Genomic DNA, 19,197 nt, shown 5'->3' on the forward strand with positions numbered 1-19,197 from the left:
TAACTGATGAATTTCACGAACTAATTCCTTCTTCTCTGACTGCACGTCGGTCAAACTGCCCATAGATTTGCGACTAAGTGCGTCTGCCACAACATTAGCTTTTCCAGGATGATACAGAATGTCGACGTCATAATCTTTCAATAATTCGAGCCATCTTCTTTGCCGCAAATTCAACTCCTTTTGCTTAAAAATATACTGGAGGCTTTTGTGGTCCGTATAGATATCAACATGGACCCCATATAAATAATGCCGCCATATCTTCAAAGCATGAATAACCGCGGCCAATTCCAAATCATGAGTGGGATAATTTCTCTCGTGCGGTCTAAGTTGCCGGGAAGCATAAGCTATAACTCGACCGTGCTGCATAAGTACACAACCTATCCCAATACCAGAAGCATCACAATAAATAACATACCCGTCTGGGCCCTCGGGAAGGGCTAGAACCGGAGCTGTAATTAATTTTTCCTTCAGCAACTGGAAGCTGCGTTCACAAGCGTCGGTCCACTGAAAATTTGCTGCCTTCTGAGTTAACTTTGTTAATGGTGCCGCAATAGAGGCAAAATTTTCCACAAATCTTCTGTAATATCCAGGCAATCCCAGAAAACTGCGCACCTCAGTCGGTGTCGCAGGTCTAGGCCAATTCTGTACAGCCTCGATCTTCTGTGTGTCAACCCGAATACCATCTGCCCCGACGACATGCCCCAAAAATGCCACTGAAGTTAACCAAAATTCACATTTGGAGAATTTAGCATATAATTTCTGTTGTCGAAGTGTACCAAGTACGGTCCGCAGATGATCTGAATGCTCTTCTGCTGATCGGGAATAAACCAGAATATCATCAATAAACACAATTACGAGCATATCCAGAAACGGCCTGAATACCCGATTCATTAAATCCATAAACACTGCTGGAGCATTAGTTAGTCCAAAAGACATCACTCTGAACTCATGATGCCCGTACCGGGTCCTGAAAGCAGTCTTTGGAATGTCTACCTCTCGTACCCGCACCTGATGATAGCTCGAACGCAAATCTATCTTCGAAAATTATTTAGCACCCTGCAACTGGTCAAATAAATCATCAATCCGGGGGAGGGGATATTTATTCTTTATAGTCACTTTATTCAGCTGTCTGTAATCAATGCACATCCGCAACGACCCATCTTTCTTTCTTACGAACAATACCGGCGCTCCCCAGGGAAACGTACTGGGTCTGATGAAGCCTTTTTCTAATAGATCTTTCAGTTGTTCTTTCAATTCTTTCAATTCTGCAGGTGCCATTCTGTAAGGAGGAATAGATATAGGCTGAGTGTCTGGCAGCACATCTATCGTGAAATCTATCTCCCGTTCAGGGGGAAGGCCTGGAAGCTCGTCCGGAAACACATCTGGAAATTCATTAACAACCGAAACTGACTGGAGAGTAGGTGTTTCTGCTTTAGTATCGTGCACTCGAACCAAATGATAGATATACCCTTTCTGGATCATCTTCTTGGCCTTGAGGTATGAAATAAACTTACCCCTCGGCGATGCTGTATTTCCTGCCCATTCTATAACTGGTTCCCCTGGAAACTGGAAGCGAACTACCTTTTCCTGACAGTCAACATTAGCATAACAGGAGGCTAACCAGTCCATACCCATGATAACATCGAATTCCATCATATCTAATTCTACCAAATCGGCCTTAGTGCAACGGCCACATATAATCACAGAACAATCTTTATATACCTGCCTCGCTATGATAAAATCCCCAACCGGTGTAGCTACCTCGAATGGCTCTATAGGTTCAGGTGTTATCCCAATTTTATTAGCAACGAGGGGAGAAATATATGATAAAGTAGACCCCGAATCAATCAATGCATATACAGCTCGAGAGAAAACCAATAATGTACCTGTGACAACATTTGGCGACGCCTCCTAATCCCGTCGGCTGGCCAATGCATATATGCGGTTCGAAGGACCGTTGGAATCAGAAACTCCGCCACGGCCTCTACCGCGGCTCGCCGGTGCTGGAATACCCCGCCCCGCAGGGCGCATAACTGAAGGAGTAGAAGACGAACCAGCAGCTGATCTCGTCGGCTGAGCTGCACCACCAGAACCACCCGCCAGCGGACAGTCTCTCATAATTTGGCCCTGGCGGCCGCAAGAAAAACAGGCACCTGTAGCTCTATAGCACTCTCCTGGGTGCGACCTCCCACAATAAGAACACCGGGGTAGGGGTGGCCTAGACTGACTAGGACCTCTGCTCGTCTGAGAACCTGAAGCTCTGGAACTCTGGCCTGCTCCAGAATACCCTGTACTGCCAAACCGTCTACTCGTAGACTGTGTACTCCGGCCTGATGGAGGAGGATATCTACTAGACCGCTGCTGCTGAGGCTGCCCACCTCGAGACTCTCCCGAATACCCAGCTGACCGAGCCCGCTTGGGCGACCTCCTATCACGATCTCTGCCAGACTGATCCTCTCTATGCCGATCCTCCATCCCTTGCGCATAAGCCTGTAACCGGGCAATGTCCATATCGGTCTGCGATGCCATCGCCATACAACTGTCAATCAAATAGCGATCCAACCCTATCACGTACCGGTGCATCCGATCAGCCATCTCAGCTACTATGGTAGGCGCATATCTAGCCAGAGAATTAAACTCCAAGCTGTACTCTCAGACACTCCTGCCTCTCTGCCGCAGCTGCAAAAATCTATCAACTCTCGCCCGCCGCAACTCTGGGGGCAAAAAGTGGCTGAGAAAGGCGGCTACAAACTCGTCCCATACGGCCGGTGGAGCATCCTCACCTCTGGACAACTCCCAAGACTCGTACCAATTTATCGCAACATCTCGCAATCTGTGTGAAGCTAACTCGACAGACTCGGTCTCAGAAGCCCTGACCGGTCTCAGAAGCCCTGACCAGTCTCAACGAGCGCTGCTTCTCTCAGATGAAATCATGGGGGTCCTCCTCGGGCTTAGACCCGTAGAACTCTGGGGGATTACAGGTCAAGAAATCCCGAACCCTCAGACTGTCACGCCTGTTAGCATCATCACCCCCTAGCCCGCGTCTGCGAGCCTGACCTGCTACTAGTGTCGTCAATAACTGCACGACCTCTCTCATCGCCCTGTCCTCCGCCCCTGGCTGAGGAGATGGAGGCTCGGGCGCTAGAGTCTCTGGAGCTAATGGTGAAGCTGCTCTAGGCCCCTCTTATGATGATGGTGAAGCGGAGTCCGCTGACTGCGGCGCAGTATCAGACGTAGTCTGAGTACGAGTCCGAGTAGCTCTCTGTGCCTAGCTGGTCTCTCCTGCCACTGCTTTGCCCTTCTGGGCAGCCGTCGCCTTCTTTGGAGGCATCACTGAAAAATATAACAGCCGGTCAGAAAAAAAAAGGTCATCCTAATAGCACAGCTCTATCGCACGATCTAAGATTCAAAGAAAGGTAACACCCTAAATGTCCTGTAGCCTCCTGTTTATAGATGTGGTGCACAACACACCGATAAACAAGACTCTACTAGACACGGCCTGTAGACATTCCGAGGACAAACCGCTCTGATACCACTTCTGTCACGACCCAGCCCCGTGGGCCGCAACTGGCGCCCTATTTGGACACCCAAACAGACTTACGTGCCAGATCAACATATCAAAGACTTAGTCAAACTTAACATACGTCATTTTAAGCAAATACTGAAAACAAATATCTTCGTAAGCGGTCGCCCGTACGAAAACATCATATCAAATCCAGTAAGCTGGCGGAATAGACATCGCCCAGATATACACACACATACAAACAGATTGGCCGTTTTGGCCATAATAGTAAACGGGGCCGCATTAAGACGCAGATCATAATCACAAACAAACAAACGTGACCCATGACCCACACATATGACTACAGGCCTCTACAAAACATAATAGAACATATGACGGGACAGGGCCCCGTCGTACCCAAATAGTCATATATACAGAATGTATATAACAGAAGGTATGTACCAAAAGTATGAGCTCCAGATCAAAAGAAGTAATCCGAGTGGCAGAATATGTGTCCTATACTGGAGGATCACCAAAACGATCGTCCGTGCCTGCGGGCATGAAACGCAGCCCCCCGAGGAAAAAGGGGGGTCAGTACGAAATATGTACTGAGTATGCAAAGCATGAAATACAGAAATCCGAATCATAACCAAAGTGGGGAGTACCGAGTACGGATACAAAATGGGTATATCAAAATCTGTACAGAAAGTAGGTGTATATATATCATGCAAATAAAAATCATGCATAAGGTTCAGGAACGTGGCCGCCACTCCGACGCTGGCTCCACAACACATCATACTCCAGAAAGTTTCAAATCCCCGTACAATTCTCCGAACATATCATATCATCAGAACATATCATATCATCCGAACACACCGTATGCCATATCACATCATAACGCCGTATATCAGCGGTACCCGGCCCTATGGCGAGGTCTCGGGAACCGTAACACATCATACTGCCGAATATCACATAGTGCGCACGATCACAAAACCGACCCGGGATCCGGCGAACGACATCATAGTAGTAGGCACGAGCGGAGTAGTGTGGAAACCATATGCATATACACAATTAAATTCCAAGACTCGACAAATAAATACATATATTTATATTGATATCAGAAAGCTCAAAGTAAGTGTCGAGTCTATCGGAATTAGTATACAAAAGATGCGAGCCTTTAAATTTACAAAACTTTCGAAAAACACTTCATAGGTCATTTCCTGAAAATATAGTATTATTCACATTAAGGAACTTTCAAATAACGTTATGGGGCGAATCAAACGGAGCCTTAAAATCATATGCACATCTCTAGAATTTACATATCCAAACTTAGGCCATATCAAATATTTTTCAAACCATATCCGGAAACGTACCGACTAATATTTCAAACATCATAAGTATATGACAAGTCATATGGAGTAGTTCGTGGAAATCAAAGACATAGGCCATCCTAGTGACTCTAAGAGTAGAATATTCCTTTGGAGCATACACATGTATCGTTCGTTTATTTCATAAGGGTCATGCCAAAAAGGAAGAACGATAGACTTTACATACCTCGATCGCTCACTACCAAATTTCGATCACTCGCCAACAAATCCCGTCTCAAATCTCGGGCTCTCCAATATCTACAATAATATTAACAATTTCCAAAAATTAGCCACTAGTACTTAGAATTTTTAATTCAAATTAGTATTTGTCTACCGAAATTTCGGCAGCACCTCCCCTGTAAATTCAACATCCCCGAGAATCAAACTCGGCCAAATTCATCAACAACCATACCAACAATACCAACAATCAAACCAATAACATCAAAACTATTTAAAAAATGCATTCCAACACTAGTAACCTTCCTTTCAACATAATTCATCAACATTCAATTCAACTACGAGTTTTTTTCAAGCCACTATCGACACATACACATTCATTACCAATTCAAGATTATTCAAAAGCATTTCAAGGCATTTCATACCATTCTACAAAATATGCAAAAATTCCACCAAGACTAGAATTCATCCAAAATCTCCAACTTTCGACACAACATTCACAACACATTATTCATCTTCCCATTTCATCGACGACAACCAAAATTTGCACTTTAACAATTTCATTCCCATAATTACATAATCTATAATAATATCTCATATTTCCGACAACAACTTAACCACAAATTTTTCATGCCAACTAGAACTAGAGTCCTTCCATTTGCATTAAGAAGCCATTACAACACAATTAACACAACAAATAAAATTTTGATCATTCCTCTCCATTCACCACCATTTTTGGCCACACACCCATATATCCATAGCACAAAATTCTCATACTTTACATTCACTTCCATATACTACAACATATGTATATAATTCTTCAAAGCTAAAAAGAGTAGAATTATTACCTTTTTCCAAATTCTCTTCGTTGAAAACAAAAGCACTCTTTTGCTTCCAAATTGGTATCACATGGAAGAGGACCTTGAGCTTAGTATTAATTCAACAAGAGATGAATTTTTGGACTAAAGATTTGAGCTCCAAATTTTTTTTTTCTCTTCTCTTTCTCACGGCTGAATGGCCCTTTCTCTTTTTTTTTTCTCAAGTTCTTGAAACTTCTACTTGTTGACTAGAAAGTGGTCCTTATATGTATTTAATTTGGTCTTATGTTGACCACGGGCTTGGGCTTTGGTGGGTTGGCCTTGGCCGACCAAGCCCCTTAAAATGGGCCTCCATTTGTGATTTTTTTTTTTAGCCCAATTGCTTGATTAAAAAATTTGTAGTTCACGAAACTAATTTTCAAAATTCAAATTTTTGCCCTTAGCCTTCCTCGATATTTTCACGTCAACATTTCATGGTCAACACACACATTTTAAATAGGAATCAATTTATGGCCTTATTTCTTACAAGTCAAAATTATTTCGAATTTCCCGAATATGTGAAAATACGGGATATAATAAAGGGGAGGAATGTCCTCTATTTATAGGTATGCCTTATGGGCCATGCATACAATACAAAAGCCTTTATGAATAAAGAAACCCTAAAAAAGATAAGATATGACCGTACGGTCTGACACCCGTACGATTGTCAGTGCAAATGGAAAAACGATTTCCTGACGCGTGGCAACCTCGCAACTGGTTAACCGGACCAACGGACATGTTGCTTTTGGCTCGGCGTATCCGGACCAACGGACACGCTTTTCTTGTCTCGGGTCAATTACATCCGGTATGACCCCCCGGTATGGAGAAAACATCGAACATACTCGTACTGATTTGGACTTATCCTCGGCTCCGGTCACACATTGACCCGGTTTTTACCATATACAGATTGATGGAGGAAAACTAAGAAAAAAAGTGCATTCTAAGAACCCCTAATAAGAAGAGAAATAAGAAGACCCAGCTATTTTGAAAGCTGATTTCTTATTTAGTGGGAAATTTAGTCGGGGCAGGTATGGACTACTAGGCGGATTCGAATTTGGGTTAGAACTATAATTAATTAGATTAATTTTTAAACTAGCCAATAGGAACGTGCCACGTAATAAATGAATTGGGTAGTTGTATTTTCGGATAGGGCCAAATAAGAGTACTTTAGAGTTAATAGATTGACGTTGGGTTCATTTTCGGCCCAAAAAAGGTAAATAGAGGGCATTATTGTACCAAATCTGATAATTCAGGAACATTTTAGGCCCTTTTCTGAAAAATAAATTTAGAAAGGGAGCTGAGCTCACAATTTATGAAAGTGTTTTTCAATTTTTTTTCAAAAAATAATTACATTTTATTTAGAAAGTTGTTCACTTGTTCTCAGAAAAATAAAGCAGTTCTTTTTTTTTTCTTCAAAAATGTTCTGCTTTTAATTTCTGAAAAGATAATTGTTTTTTTTTTTTGGGCCAAATAATTAAGGATCAGTTTAATTCAAGCGAAACAGTCATCAAATTCAGCTCAATTGTCTTCCTACTTTCAACCCCCTTTGCACACTAACTGTTTGTCAAAATGTCTGAATGAATTTTCATCTGTATTGTTGAGTCGGGAAGTCATTATGGCAAGCTCAACAGAGCTTACTTTTCTTGTTACATATGCCCTTGCATTTTACATTTTTATTATTCATCGATCTCTTCAAATATCTCGCGGTATTCTTCTCTCTTTATTTATTTTTATATGTGTTTAATGCGTGGTTTAAGCTTTCTAATCTAAGGGTTTGTTTGTTAACTTTGTAACATATTTTGCAGATCATTACACTAAAGTTTATGGACTTCGGCCTGGTTGGATCTTTCATCGACTCAATGTATGCTTAATTCACATTTAAATTGATCAATACTTCATCTATCCTCATTTATATGAAACCCTTTTCTTTTTTGGTTCGACACCATTTTATTTTATGTTTAATTCTGACGACTTCCAAGAATTGAATTTATTAGACTATTTAAATTTTATACTTTAGTAGTATGATCTAACTAATTTTGTAAGAGTTAATAGTCAAAAACACATATGAACTATCACCTTTTCGTGAGTCTTCCTACCTGAACAATCACCAACTATTTTTCAAAACACACCTCAACTATCATTTGTTCACTTTTCCTACCTGAATGATGCTGATAGTTCAGGTAGGAAACTCGCACACCTGAAGTTCAGGTAGGAAACTCACGGAAAAGTGATACTTCAGGTATGTTTTTGACATTATCTCATTTTTTAACAGTTACTTTGACATTTCCTTCGAGTAATATAGTACTCCCTCTGTTTCAATTTGTTTGTCTTAGTTACTATTTGGAGAGTGAAATGGTATTTGCATTGACCATAATTTTTCCAAATACTTTCTAAATATTTTGAATTGTTAACTATTGTGATGTATAGTACATTTTATGTAGTTTCTAAATATGCAAATTTTATTTCAAGAAAGCTGAAAGTTCTATGTCTGAATTCACATCGGACATTAGTTAGTTTGAACCTCGTATTCCGAATCAAGCCAAACAAGTTGAAACGGAGGAGTAATATATATGTTAAGTTTAAATCTTTCATTCCATGTACAGACAATACTGTCATATTTGCATCTGTCTCTGTTAATCTGCTAACATTTTTGGTTGTTATTAGGATGTATCTGATGCTCAGTGGAGAAATTTTCGGGGCAATTTGACAATTCTTGCATTAGTGTTTGGAATCTTCACTCTAGTGGCTACTGCATGTAGAAAATATGGTCTAAAAGCAAAGGGAATGTCGGTCGTTTGGCTGTTCGTTTCTTTGGCTTATTTGTCATATCTCCATGGAGCTTGGTATGCTCCCTCTTTATGTCAAAACTTGGAAGTTTTGCTTTTCAATTTCATTTATGGAGCTCTGGTTCCTTACCGTCTCTTCGTTTTGGCTGCAGCGTCATATACATCTTGGCTATAGCTTCAGCTAATTATCTCCTAGTAAAGGTTGGTATCATAGAACTTTTTAGTGGCATTCTCATTTTTGTTAACCTTTGCAGTCCTTTTCTAAGAATATGCCCTGAAATTTCGAACATCGTATAGGAGCTTGTGTGCTATCTTTCCTTTTCCATTCGAACATTGTATATGAATGGCATGCCTTATTGTACCGTCTTGTTGAATGAACAGATCATCAATAACTGTTTGGATTCTTTTGGTGCACCCATGTAGTTCCTAGTTGTATAGAGGATTTGGGGTCATTTGGAGAGAACCATATTTTGTAGGTTTCTCCTTTTTTGGTATATCGCTTGTATATGGCCAAGTTGGCCTTGTTATTATCAATGAAACCTTTTATTGGTCAAAAAAAATCGATGACATCTTTGGTTTCAAACACAGTTTGCTCTAAGATATTTGGAATTTAACTGCCGATGTTTTCCTTTGCTGCTAGAAATATGTATATATGCTAGATAGTTTCTTCTGAGCACAATTCTTCCAACTACCCTGCCACCTCATAAATAAAGAGGAAAAGAAGTAAAAAATGGAGGGAGGATAAAGAATAAAGAGGGCTTTTGAGGGGGTGGAGTCGAACTTTTCTCAATTAATGAGTAGCCTTTGATCCGTGATTTTCTTTTGGTGCACCCATAGAGTTCCCAATTGTATAGAAGATTGGGTGGAGTTTGTAGAGAATTACTTCTTTTGTAGATTTCTTTACCTTTCGGTATACCCCTTGTATACGGCCAGTTTTTCTTGGCTGTGTTTATGAATGAAAATATGTTTACCTGATAAAAAAATAAAAATAAAGAGGGCTAGGCTGCTCTAGAGGAAATCTTGTTTGGTCAATTTCTTGGTTCAGACAATTGGCACAAGGTGAGGACTATCCAGGCGGTTAATGGGTAATGAAGGTTCGATGTATTTTCTTACTTTCCTGGTATCCGTGCATTCGTTGTCAACTGCTCCAGTCACTTGCTTTAATTATTGAAGTGACCTTTGAAGTTCTGTTGCATTCAATGATCCGTAATGTTATACCATGTCAGTAATTTTTCTTGAGAGCTTCACTGTTTCAAGGTTAGCTGATATCTCTATAGTGGATCAGCTTTAGAATATACTGATAAATTTGAAGGAGATATCTGTAGGCACAGTATAATTTTTTGTCTGCACAAAGGAGGTCAGGTCAAATGTTGATATTGAATGATGCATAGAAAAGGACATTGCAGCTACACTGTATAAATTTATAAAACCATTACTTGCTCCACAGCTCCAGCCATGAACACGCATTGGTTTGGCCAATTATTCAGATGAATATTTAAATGCTAATGAAAGAAAATATTAGTTGCATTTGTTGTTGTAAAAGAATTTGGGGAAACCTTAGTGTTCAAAAGCTTATCAGTGGGCCTTATGTGACTTCAGAAGATGCAATGGATTATCTAATCTCGGTTTCAGGGAGACTAAACATTGTTAGGAAGGTGAATTCTCGTTTTAGTAGAGGGAGATTGAATTATGGAAACTGCTCCAAAATCAGACATTGGCTACCTTTGTTTGGTAGGACTGGGTTTAGCTTTTACTAGAGATAGCCAATTATCATAGCTTAACTTGACATGGAATAATGTAAGATGGTTATGTCACTACTTTTATATTGAATAAATAAAGCTGTATGGCAAAAAAGTTAAGGCTTTTACAATGACGAAGATGTTTATGTTATTTAGAATGCTGTATGCAGAGGTTTATTCTGCGCTCTCTCTTTCGCGCTTTAATGGGTAACAGTCATTCTTGCAGATGTATTTTCTATTTCGTGTATTCCATCATTGTTCATATTATGTCTAAATATTCCTCCATAACCAAAGAATTTCGGAATCTGGTCTTTATTTACATGCTTGTATCTGCAGATATGCGGTAGAACAAAATTTGTTTTTCTGCTTTGGATCTTTAATCTTACACTCCTCATATGTAACCGTGTTTATGGAGGGTATCCATTTTCCCTTTTTGGGTAAGTTGTATTTCCTCAATTGTTGGTTGCATCCTATTGTGACGAAAATTTCTAATTCTAACGGAGGATGTTATTTTTCATGATTCTATGTCTGTGCTGTAGGCAAAGTTGGGCATATTTGGACAATTACCGAGGCACTTTTAGGTGGCACATCTGCTTCAATTTTGGTATGCAGTCTGTCTTTCAATGGGGATTCAACTTGGCCGAGTCATTGAGTGTTATTTCTAACTTTCCTAGTCTTTTTCCTTTTGCAGTATAAACTATCTACCTTCCCTTTGGGTTGACACAGAAATTTGGCCATTTTTATAAAATTGATCTTTTCTGTGGAATTTTGGGAATCTATGTCTTGGTATGGTATTACTAGAAATGAATGAGGGAATCCTATCCTGTTTCAATAGAAGTACAAATTCATGCTCTCAGGGTAGCGGTTAGTGGTAAGAGCGCAACACGTGATGTATGGGTTAGACGCACATCACCGGTTCGAGCGCTACTGCAAACAAAAGCCTGGTATCTAAGTGGAGAAGGGTAGAGGTGCGAGGTAGAGGAGGGATCCAGTATCCCTCGAGTTTTAAACCATGTACCTCGGTTATAAAAAATACAGAAGTAGAAATTCATTAAAATTGCAATTTCATATCAATGTCTGGGTCAACTTGTGTTTAAATATTGCAAAGAGTCAGCTCTTGCCTTATTAATCAAGCCTGATTAATTTACGTCACAAACTGGAACCCAAAGAAATTACTAGGCCACTGATGCATGTCATGAGGCATATCTGACAGTAAAATAATGAGAAAGCTACAACTTAGATATGGTCCGTTGAACATGTTATCGGTCATTGCCTTCTTTTACATGGCTAAACAACATTTTAGAAGTACCTGTGCTACACAATTCTCTTACGTGCAACTTTATGTCACAAAAATGTAATGATAAAGTAAGTGATTTTGAAATAAGAGGAATTCTCATATACAAGTAACATACCAAAATTAGAAAACCAACAATAAAATATGATTCTGCACAAATTACACCCAATCTTCAATACAAAGTGGGACCTTGTGGGCGCACTAAAAAGAAACTAGAAACAAGTGGCTATACCTCATATGAACAAGACCAATCTCTACAGCATCAAAGTTCTTCTATTCCTCTCCTTCCATATGACCCACATTAGAGCTAGTGGCTCAATATTCCATGCCCTGAAAAGTGGAAATTTTTGTTGCTGCGGCAGGATTTAGGATTTTTGCCTAGTTAATTACCTAAGGATAAACCTCATGTGGTCTTTATTTTAGAAATTAAGGTGCTTTGAATGCTCACTCACAAAGTTGATCAATATGTTTGTATTGAAGTCTGATTTTAAAGAGGAAACAAGTTTAAGTTTGTTATCTTCTAGTAAAGATTAGCACTTTTTCTTCTTCAAAAAAATCATCAAAGATTAGCACTTTTTACCTGCTCTTTACAACTGCAACCATGAGAATAAAGCAAGTGAATGTCTTATAGTCTTTAACCAGTATCCTGCTGGACGTGGCTGTCAAAATGGATAGAACTCTTTTTTAATGTGCTAAAGTAGTACGAATGTTTTTCTCAGTTATCCTGCGAATGATTAGCTTTGGATATGACTACCATTGGGCAGATTACTCGAATCGGTTTGACAAAGAGGTACATTTGCAACCTGAACTATTCTAGACACAACTTTTTGATAACAACCTTATAGATCTCCTTTTTGGCTTTACTCGCTAGTGCTTAAAACCAGCCATTTTTATTCCGAGACACTTCTCTTATCAAAGGCATTCTTTCACAAGCCAACATTTGTTGATTCTAATAAATGAAAAGCTCTTCTTGCCATCATGATGCGAGATTTACACCGCAGGCAATACCTTTCAAGCCTAGAAATGGTCAAAATATCTAGTTGGATTTCATTATCATTTATGCTAAAGTATCTGCGAAAAGTGCTATAACTTCTTTACGTCCTTGTTGCTAAAGGATCATGCTTTCCTTAACTACTGCTTTCTTGAACATTATTTACTTGAAGAATCTTCATTCAGAAAGCACCTTTTCTGGCTTTTCATAAACTCATGCCAAATGTAGTGAAATCTGGTAATTTTCAATGTTTAGTTTATGCTCTTAATTGCTGTATTGCAAGTTATCACTTCACACAAGTAATCGCCAAACAAAAAAGATCTCTTTCATCTCTTCTGATGTTTAGTAGTTGTGGTGATTTCAGAAGCACATCAAACGCTGCAATAATTGTTCCTTAGGCAGAACATGCTACCAACTATTGCAGGTTAGTTGGTAATTTAAGTTCTGGATTCAAATTTCTGGTAGCATCTCTACAAACTTCTGATGAATCCATCTTCTTCGATTACCCCTTTCCCTTTGGCAGGAGAGAAGTCTTGAGAGCGACAAATTCTCCTTCACTATATACTTTTGTTACCTGATTTATGCACCTCTATATATTGCTGGACCAATTGTTAGCTTCAACGCATTTGCTTCACAGGTAAACATGATTCTGTAGTTGTATCTTTTTCTTGTTTATGTCCTTATACTTGTGCTGAAGATACTCTGCTACAGTGTTAGCATTATGCACCTAGATTGTGTTGACTCCATTGGTATCATTCCCCTCTATATAAAGAGTCGTTGGTAGTTGTCATCAGCGAGATATAGCAGAAGATGGGATTGATAAGAATTGTTGACATATTGAGATTACGATCATGCTCCTGTCTGCTACATCGTGAATCTGTTCCTTCCTGTCTATGTGGTATTTGTTCAATATACCTGATTGCACAAGTGCAATGTTGAGTATAATTATGAATCGGTCACTTGTTTTTTCTACAAGTAGGAGTGTCAAATGGGTGGATTTTTGGCTGAGGGTTAAAATGACGCAAATTACTCGGGGTAAAATGGTCTGGGCTGAAATGGGCTAAACAATGGGTCATAACCCAACCCATCCAACTCTTACTAAGTGTTAATTTCTTTGTTTGTTTTCTTATATTGAGGTTTAAGTATCTAAAAAAAAAAACTTTTTCCGTTTATTATGGTTATATATAACTTATGAAAGAAGTCTTTAAAAATATTTTGACAAGATTTCTCATGGGTCAATTTAGGCTACATATCAGTCCAACTTTTAGATGGGCTGAATTAGGCGGCTAAAAATGGGCTGAGTTAATAAATCGGAGGTCGTTAACCTGCCAAAACTTGGACTGTTTGGGCAGGTCACCTTTTCATGGGATAATTTTGCCACCCCTATCTACAACTATAACCAATTTTTTTTTTTTTTTCAGAGAACTACTGTTCACAAATCTCATAGTTTCTTGATGTCTTGTCATTGCAGCTTGATTCTCCCCAGAAAACACACTCATCGAAAGATGTGGTTTGGTATGGACTTCGTTGGATTTTTAGCTTGATGCTAATGGAATCAATGACACATTTCTTTTACTACAATGCCTTTGCCATTAGGTGAGGATCTTATGGAATTCAAACCGTTGTGAATGCTTTAAACTAAGGTATGATGTTATTCTGGGAGACTAAAGTTTGTATAAATTTGCAGTGGCACATGGAAACACTTATCTCCTTTGGACATCTTCATCATCGGGTACGGAGTAAGTGCTGATATATAGAATCTTCTAGCTACTTGAGTCATCGGCTGCCTTAATAAATGCTTATTCTGTTTAAATTCATAGAGAAACAAGTATCAATGAAAACCTCAACTTAAATTTATTTGTTGTACGTATGGAGAAGATTAGTGGCAGTTTCCTCTGGTAGTGAGTAAAAGATTTTCTATTGAAAGGTGAATGCTCTGAAAGAATAAAATTCTCACTCATGATCTATAGAAGTTCAATTTGTCTCTGTTGCTTCATTGTCTTTTATAGTGCAGGTCCTGTATTTTCAATTTTTTGCAAACACATGAATGCATGTGCTGGACCTTCTTTAACCATTTATACAATCATAAAGCATCACTTATTCTAGATCTTTCTGCTACTCGGACGTTTTGCCTCTGATGACCCCTGCTCTCACTCATTGGTTGCCCTTTCTTTCATGTATGATACTATTTTTCTCTGTCTCCATATCTGAATTTGTGATATGTTCCATATATTTGCCTACAATCTGTTCTCTAATACCATGTAAAACTAAAACGTCAGAAGGACGTTATGCATTGGCATTTTCTTTTAACATTTTTCATGAACCTTTTCAAGCATCAATTGGAAAGGCCCTTCGACATTGTTCCTTACTACCTGTTGACGTTAGGGAGACTCTTAAAAGAAATTGAGAGAATATAACACGTGAATTATTATCATCAAAGAGAACATGCTATTAAGTTTTATTCTTCTCATATCATCTCAGCATTCCTGCTATTTTGTTTTTTGCTGGTATAATGTTATCCGCTCGATGAGTCTGTGTAATTCATACACCATCCATCTCATACGTCTTTTATGTTTTGTCATTGAAGTGCCAAAGCATGTAATTCTTGCCATTTTATGTCCATTCTCCTCGATATAAGATATCCTTCGGATCGCCGATTTCTAGACAATAGGATGCACCACTCATGTAATAATCTTCATGACAAAACAGGTATTGAACTTCATGTGGCTCAAGTTTTTTCTTCTTTGGCGCTACTTCCTCTTCTGGTCACTGGTAATTTTGTTGAAATCATGTTTTCTTTCTCCATTAATGTTATTACTTTCTGTAGCTTATGCTCCTTTTGCTTCTCTTTCAATTTGGAGGATGATTCTCTATTTGTCTAGGTTTCTTAGCATGTTAACATGTGTTTGTTTGTGTAGATCAATGGTATCGAGGCCCCTGAGAATATGCCAAAATGTATAAATAACTGCTACAACTTGGAAAGTTTTTGGAGAAACTGGCATGCCTCGTTTAACAAATGGCTTGTTAGGTGCTTTCTCAATCTCATCTAGCTCTGTCTGTGTGATCTTTCTTGCATTAACCCTAAAATTATTGTGTGGAGTGTGTACATTCAGATATATGTATATTCCTCTTGGGGGTACTCAGACGAAGCTGCTAAATGTGTGGGTTATCTTCACATTTGTTGCTGTATGGCATGATCTAGAGTGGTACTGCTTCTGAATTTCATATACTCCACTTGTACTATTGTGTCAGACTGTCTTTATTTGGCTACTTATTCGTCATTGGCTTCAGGAAACTTCTTTCTTGGGCATGGTTGACGTGCATATTCTTTATACCAGAAATGATTATAAAGTCAACAACAAATGCTTTGAAGGTACTGCCATTTGGGTTTTAATTCAGCTCCTTTTCTTTTATACAGTTAACTGAATAGTTCCCCAACAAGTAAATTAACTTTCTTGTTGGTGTCGTGTTGCTGAACTAATTGTACTCACCAGGTTGAAAGTTCTTTTGGAAAGTTTCTGTACCGTGAACTTAGTGCTGTTGCTGGGGCTATCACCATCACTTGTCTCATGGTATGCTGCTAATTTTCCAGGAATGAAACGAACATAATGCTAGACTTATTTTTATGCATCATCACACTAAACTTATCCTATTGTTGTATTATGTATTTAACTAAGTTATAGTAATTTAAGGTTTCTGAAGTACTAAAAGAATGCGAACCTGATTTATAACAAGAAGAGAAAAACAGAAGAAAACAGTTTTGGTTCTTCAAAAAGATAAAGCTGTTACTCTTTCTTGTAGTTTCTTGGCACTCTTTAATGAATTTATTACCTTTTTTATCCAAAAAAAAAAAAAAGAAAAGAAAGAAGGAATGATAAAAGTTGTTCAAGATTCAAAGGTTAATTCAAAATAGACTAAATAAAAGAAAGAGGACAGCAATTTTTTTTTTTTTGGTTAACTGAAGTTGCTTAGTTGCTTTTTGTCTTGTGCTGTGTACGTTATTGTGCTTAAAGAGCATTCAGCTATAGTATGGAATGCATTGCGACAAGGATGCATGTCGTCTTCCAGGAAGGGGTTGGGAGAATTTAAACTTCAGATTGACCCTCCCATTCATTACGTGAGGAAAAGGAAGCTAACCCGACACCTGTTTTTGTGCATTACTGAATACAATTAGAAATACTCAAGGACAAATGTGTTAGATTCATTTCTGAACAACAATGCTTTATTTCTTGTATAAGGTGGCCAGATTCATTTCTGAATAACAATGCTTTATTTCTTGTATAAGGTGGCCAATCTTGTTGGTTTTGTCATTGGATCATCAGGGATCAATTGGTTGCTCTCTAAATTTCTCCAGAAAGAAGGTACGGCTATGGTTTATAATTTTTTGGGGGATATTCATTTATGATTTAACTGCTGGAATGATGGAATTTTCCATTTTTCAGGACTCCCTACGCTTGGCGGCATGTTTATTACATTTTACGTTGGAACTAAGGTAACTCTCCACATCTATCAAATCATTTAGTTTTGAATTTCTCAATGCATGTTAATTATGATGTGAATCTGAGAATGCAGATTTTTTTTTTTTGAATCCTCGGTGCATATTAATCATGATATGAATCTGATAATGCAGCTAATGATCCATATCTCTGATGCCAAGCAAAAACGCATCCACAACAGATGACACAAAGGGTAAATCCTGGGCAAACAAAACACAAACAACATGTTACAAAACCCATTAGCATCTACAGTGTGTTGCCATGTCATGAGAGGACCCCACCAGTAGGTAGTACTTGGTCATTTTTGGGGAATTCGTTTTGATCTTGAATTAGTCAATTAATCAACTACACCTCGATCCCAAACAAGGAGTTTTTTCATTTTTCTTCCCAAACTAGTTGCAGTTGACTATGGACCGATTTGGAATGTGACTTTGTAATTGGTTTTGAGTATAATTAGGCCTGTTTGTGAGGCCAAGTAATTACTTGGTCAGTATGTAATTGAGGAGTAACAATTATATTCTCCAATTCTCAAGGGGAGGATTAGTGGTACTTACATGGTGTAATTACTTGGATATGTATTTAATTTTTAATAATTAGCTTTTATTTGAAATAAAAGAAATCAAACTATTAAATCACACTTGGCAACCTTCTTGGTGAAATAGAAAATTACAGTTGGAAAATAGAAATGAAAAACACCAATTTTTTTTTTTTGTTTGAATCTCAAATATCTCGCTCTTTTTAAGGAGATTCGATCTCATTGTAACAAAATCTTCATTAATCTAGCCGCACAAGGGGGGAGGTGCACAAATAGTTGATTTTAAGACCCTCATTTGAGCCATAATTGGAGTTTCTAATTTTTTGCATTAGTTGCTTTAAATCAACTTCAGGGGCATGAGTCTGAAGTTTGGTTTGTGGAAGCCTAACTTAAGCCTAACTTTAAATAATTTGGAAGCAAGCAACTTCAACTATTTTTGCATGAAGTTCAGGCCATTATGACCAACTTCAAGCATTTTGCATGACGTTCAGGCTATATATCATTAGACTTAAACCATCTTTACATTAAGTATATTTACATGAAGTTTAAGCCACATATGATTAAACTCACTTGATGCCTTCTCTCTGAGACTGATATTGCTGGTGGCAACTCAATAACTCAAAAGAAACATGCCTTGACACCTTACAACAAAAAGATGTAAAAACTCAACGAATATAAGGGAAAAAAGGAGGGTGACCCTTAACTGGCTATGGATGTAATGTTTTCTTACAATTGATTGCTCCTTAAGACGCTGTGCAAATAAGCTACGACACGAAATCAATTCCGATACAATTTTGACTTGTCTCTCCCGAAATATAATAGTCCAACAATGTCGTGCGACTCGACAAACCCTGAACTAGTTGTTAAGTTCAAAGCTCTACCAATAAAAACACCTTCCTTCAACAAAATAAAATTCTCCTTTTTCCCCATAAATTTACCTCACTTTTTTTGTGCACGCTACAATATTTTGCATGCAATAACACAGAGAAAAGAGTCGTATTTTATAGGTTCAGGAGTTCTTCTATGGAGTGAATAAGATGATAATGAGTTAATAAACTAGTAAGAACATGTGATTGTAGATTAGTGGAGAATTTAGTAGGCAAGTGGGATAGATCACGGGACTAGAATGAAAGAACTAAAGGTCACTTTCTAGATCACGAGTTAGTGGTTATAAAGACATGATAACCATTAAGGAAAGATGAAGGTAACAATTGGTAATATTTTAATATTAAAATGTTTACTCCAATACTTCCCCACTCATTTTAATATTAAAGTAAGTGCATTTAACAATTAAAAGGAGATTGCTATGCATTGAACCTTCATTTAATAAAACAATAATTTTTACTCTAGAATCAATAGCGGTCTCAGACTTAAACTATGATGTTTAAGGAAAATAAATATCATGCTTATGCATAAAATCAAAGTATTAACATGAGCTTTATTAGCCTGCTTA

At 38.2% G+C, this 19,197-nt stretch overlaps 1 protein-coding gene across 1 annotated transcript; it reads left to right on the forward strand.

The window, feature by feature from the left end:
* The first annotated feature begins 7,278 nt into the window (after positions 1-7,278).
* Positions 7,279-17,760, forward strand: LOC132614115 (membrane-bound O-acyltransferase gup1). Its single transcript, XM_060328480.1, has 19 exons — positions 7,279-7,609; positions 7,709-7,764; positions 8,568-8,746; positions 8,842-8,890; positions 10,765-10,865; positions 10,968-11,032; positions 12,442-12,512; positions 13,078-13,137; positions 13,237-13,350; positions 14,185-14,309; positions 14,401-14,452; positions 15,423-15,485; positions 15,632-15,741; positions 15,827-15,919; positions 16,005-16,086; positions 16,208-16,285; positions 16,999-17,074; positions 17,156-17,205; positions 17,344-17,760. The coding sequence occupies exons 1-19, from the start codon at positions 7,519-7,521 to the stop codon at positions 17,392-17,394; spliced, it is 1,566 nt and encodes a 521-aa protein (XP_060184463.1). The 5' UTR covers positions 7,279-7,518; the 3' UTR covers positions 17,395-17,760.
* The last annotated feature ends 1,437 nt before the right edge of the window (positions 17,761-19,197 follow it).

The sequence above is a fragment of the Lycium barbarum genome, chromosome 10, assembly GCF_019175385.1.
Source record: "Lycium barbarum isolate Lr01 chromosome 10, ASM1917538v2, whole genome shotgun sequence".
NCBI lineage: Eukaryota > Viridiplantae > Streptophyta > Magnoliopsida > Solanales > Solanaceae > Lycium > Lycium barbarum.

Excerpts from the sequence above, each read along its gene's own strand:
- LOC132614115 (XM_060328480.1), top strand. The coding sequence starts at position 7,519 with ATGGCAAGCTCAACAGAGCTTACTTTTCTTGTTACATATGCCCTTGCA. Across the intron at positions 16,286-16,998 it reads TCACCATCACTTGTCTCATG|GTGGCCAATCTTGTTGGTTT; the intron begins GTATGCTGCTAA and ends TTCTTGTATAAG. Across the intron at positions 17,206-17,343 it reads CATTTTACGTTGGAACTAAG|CTAATGATCCATATCTCTGA; the intron begins GTAACTCTCCAC and ends CTGATAATGCAG.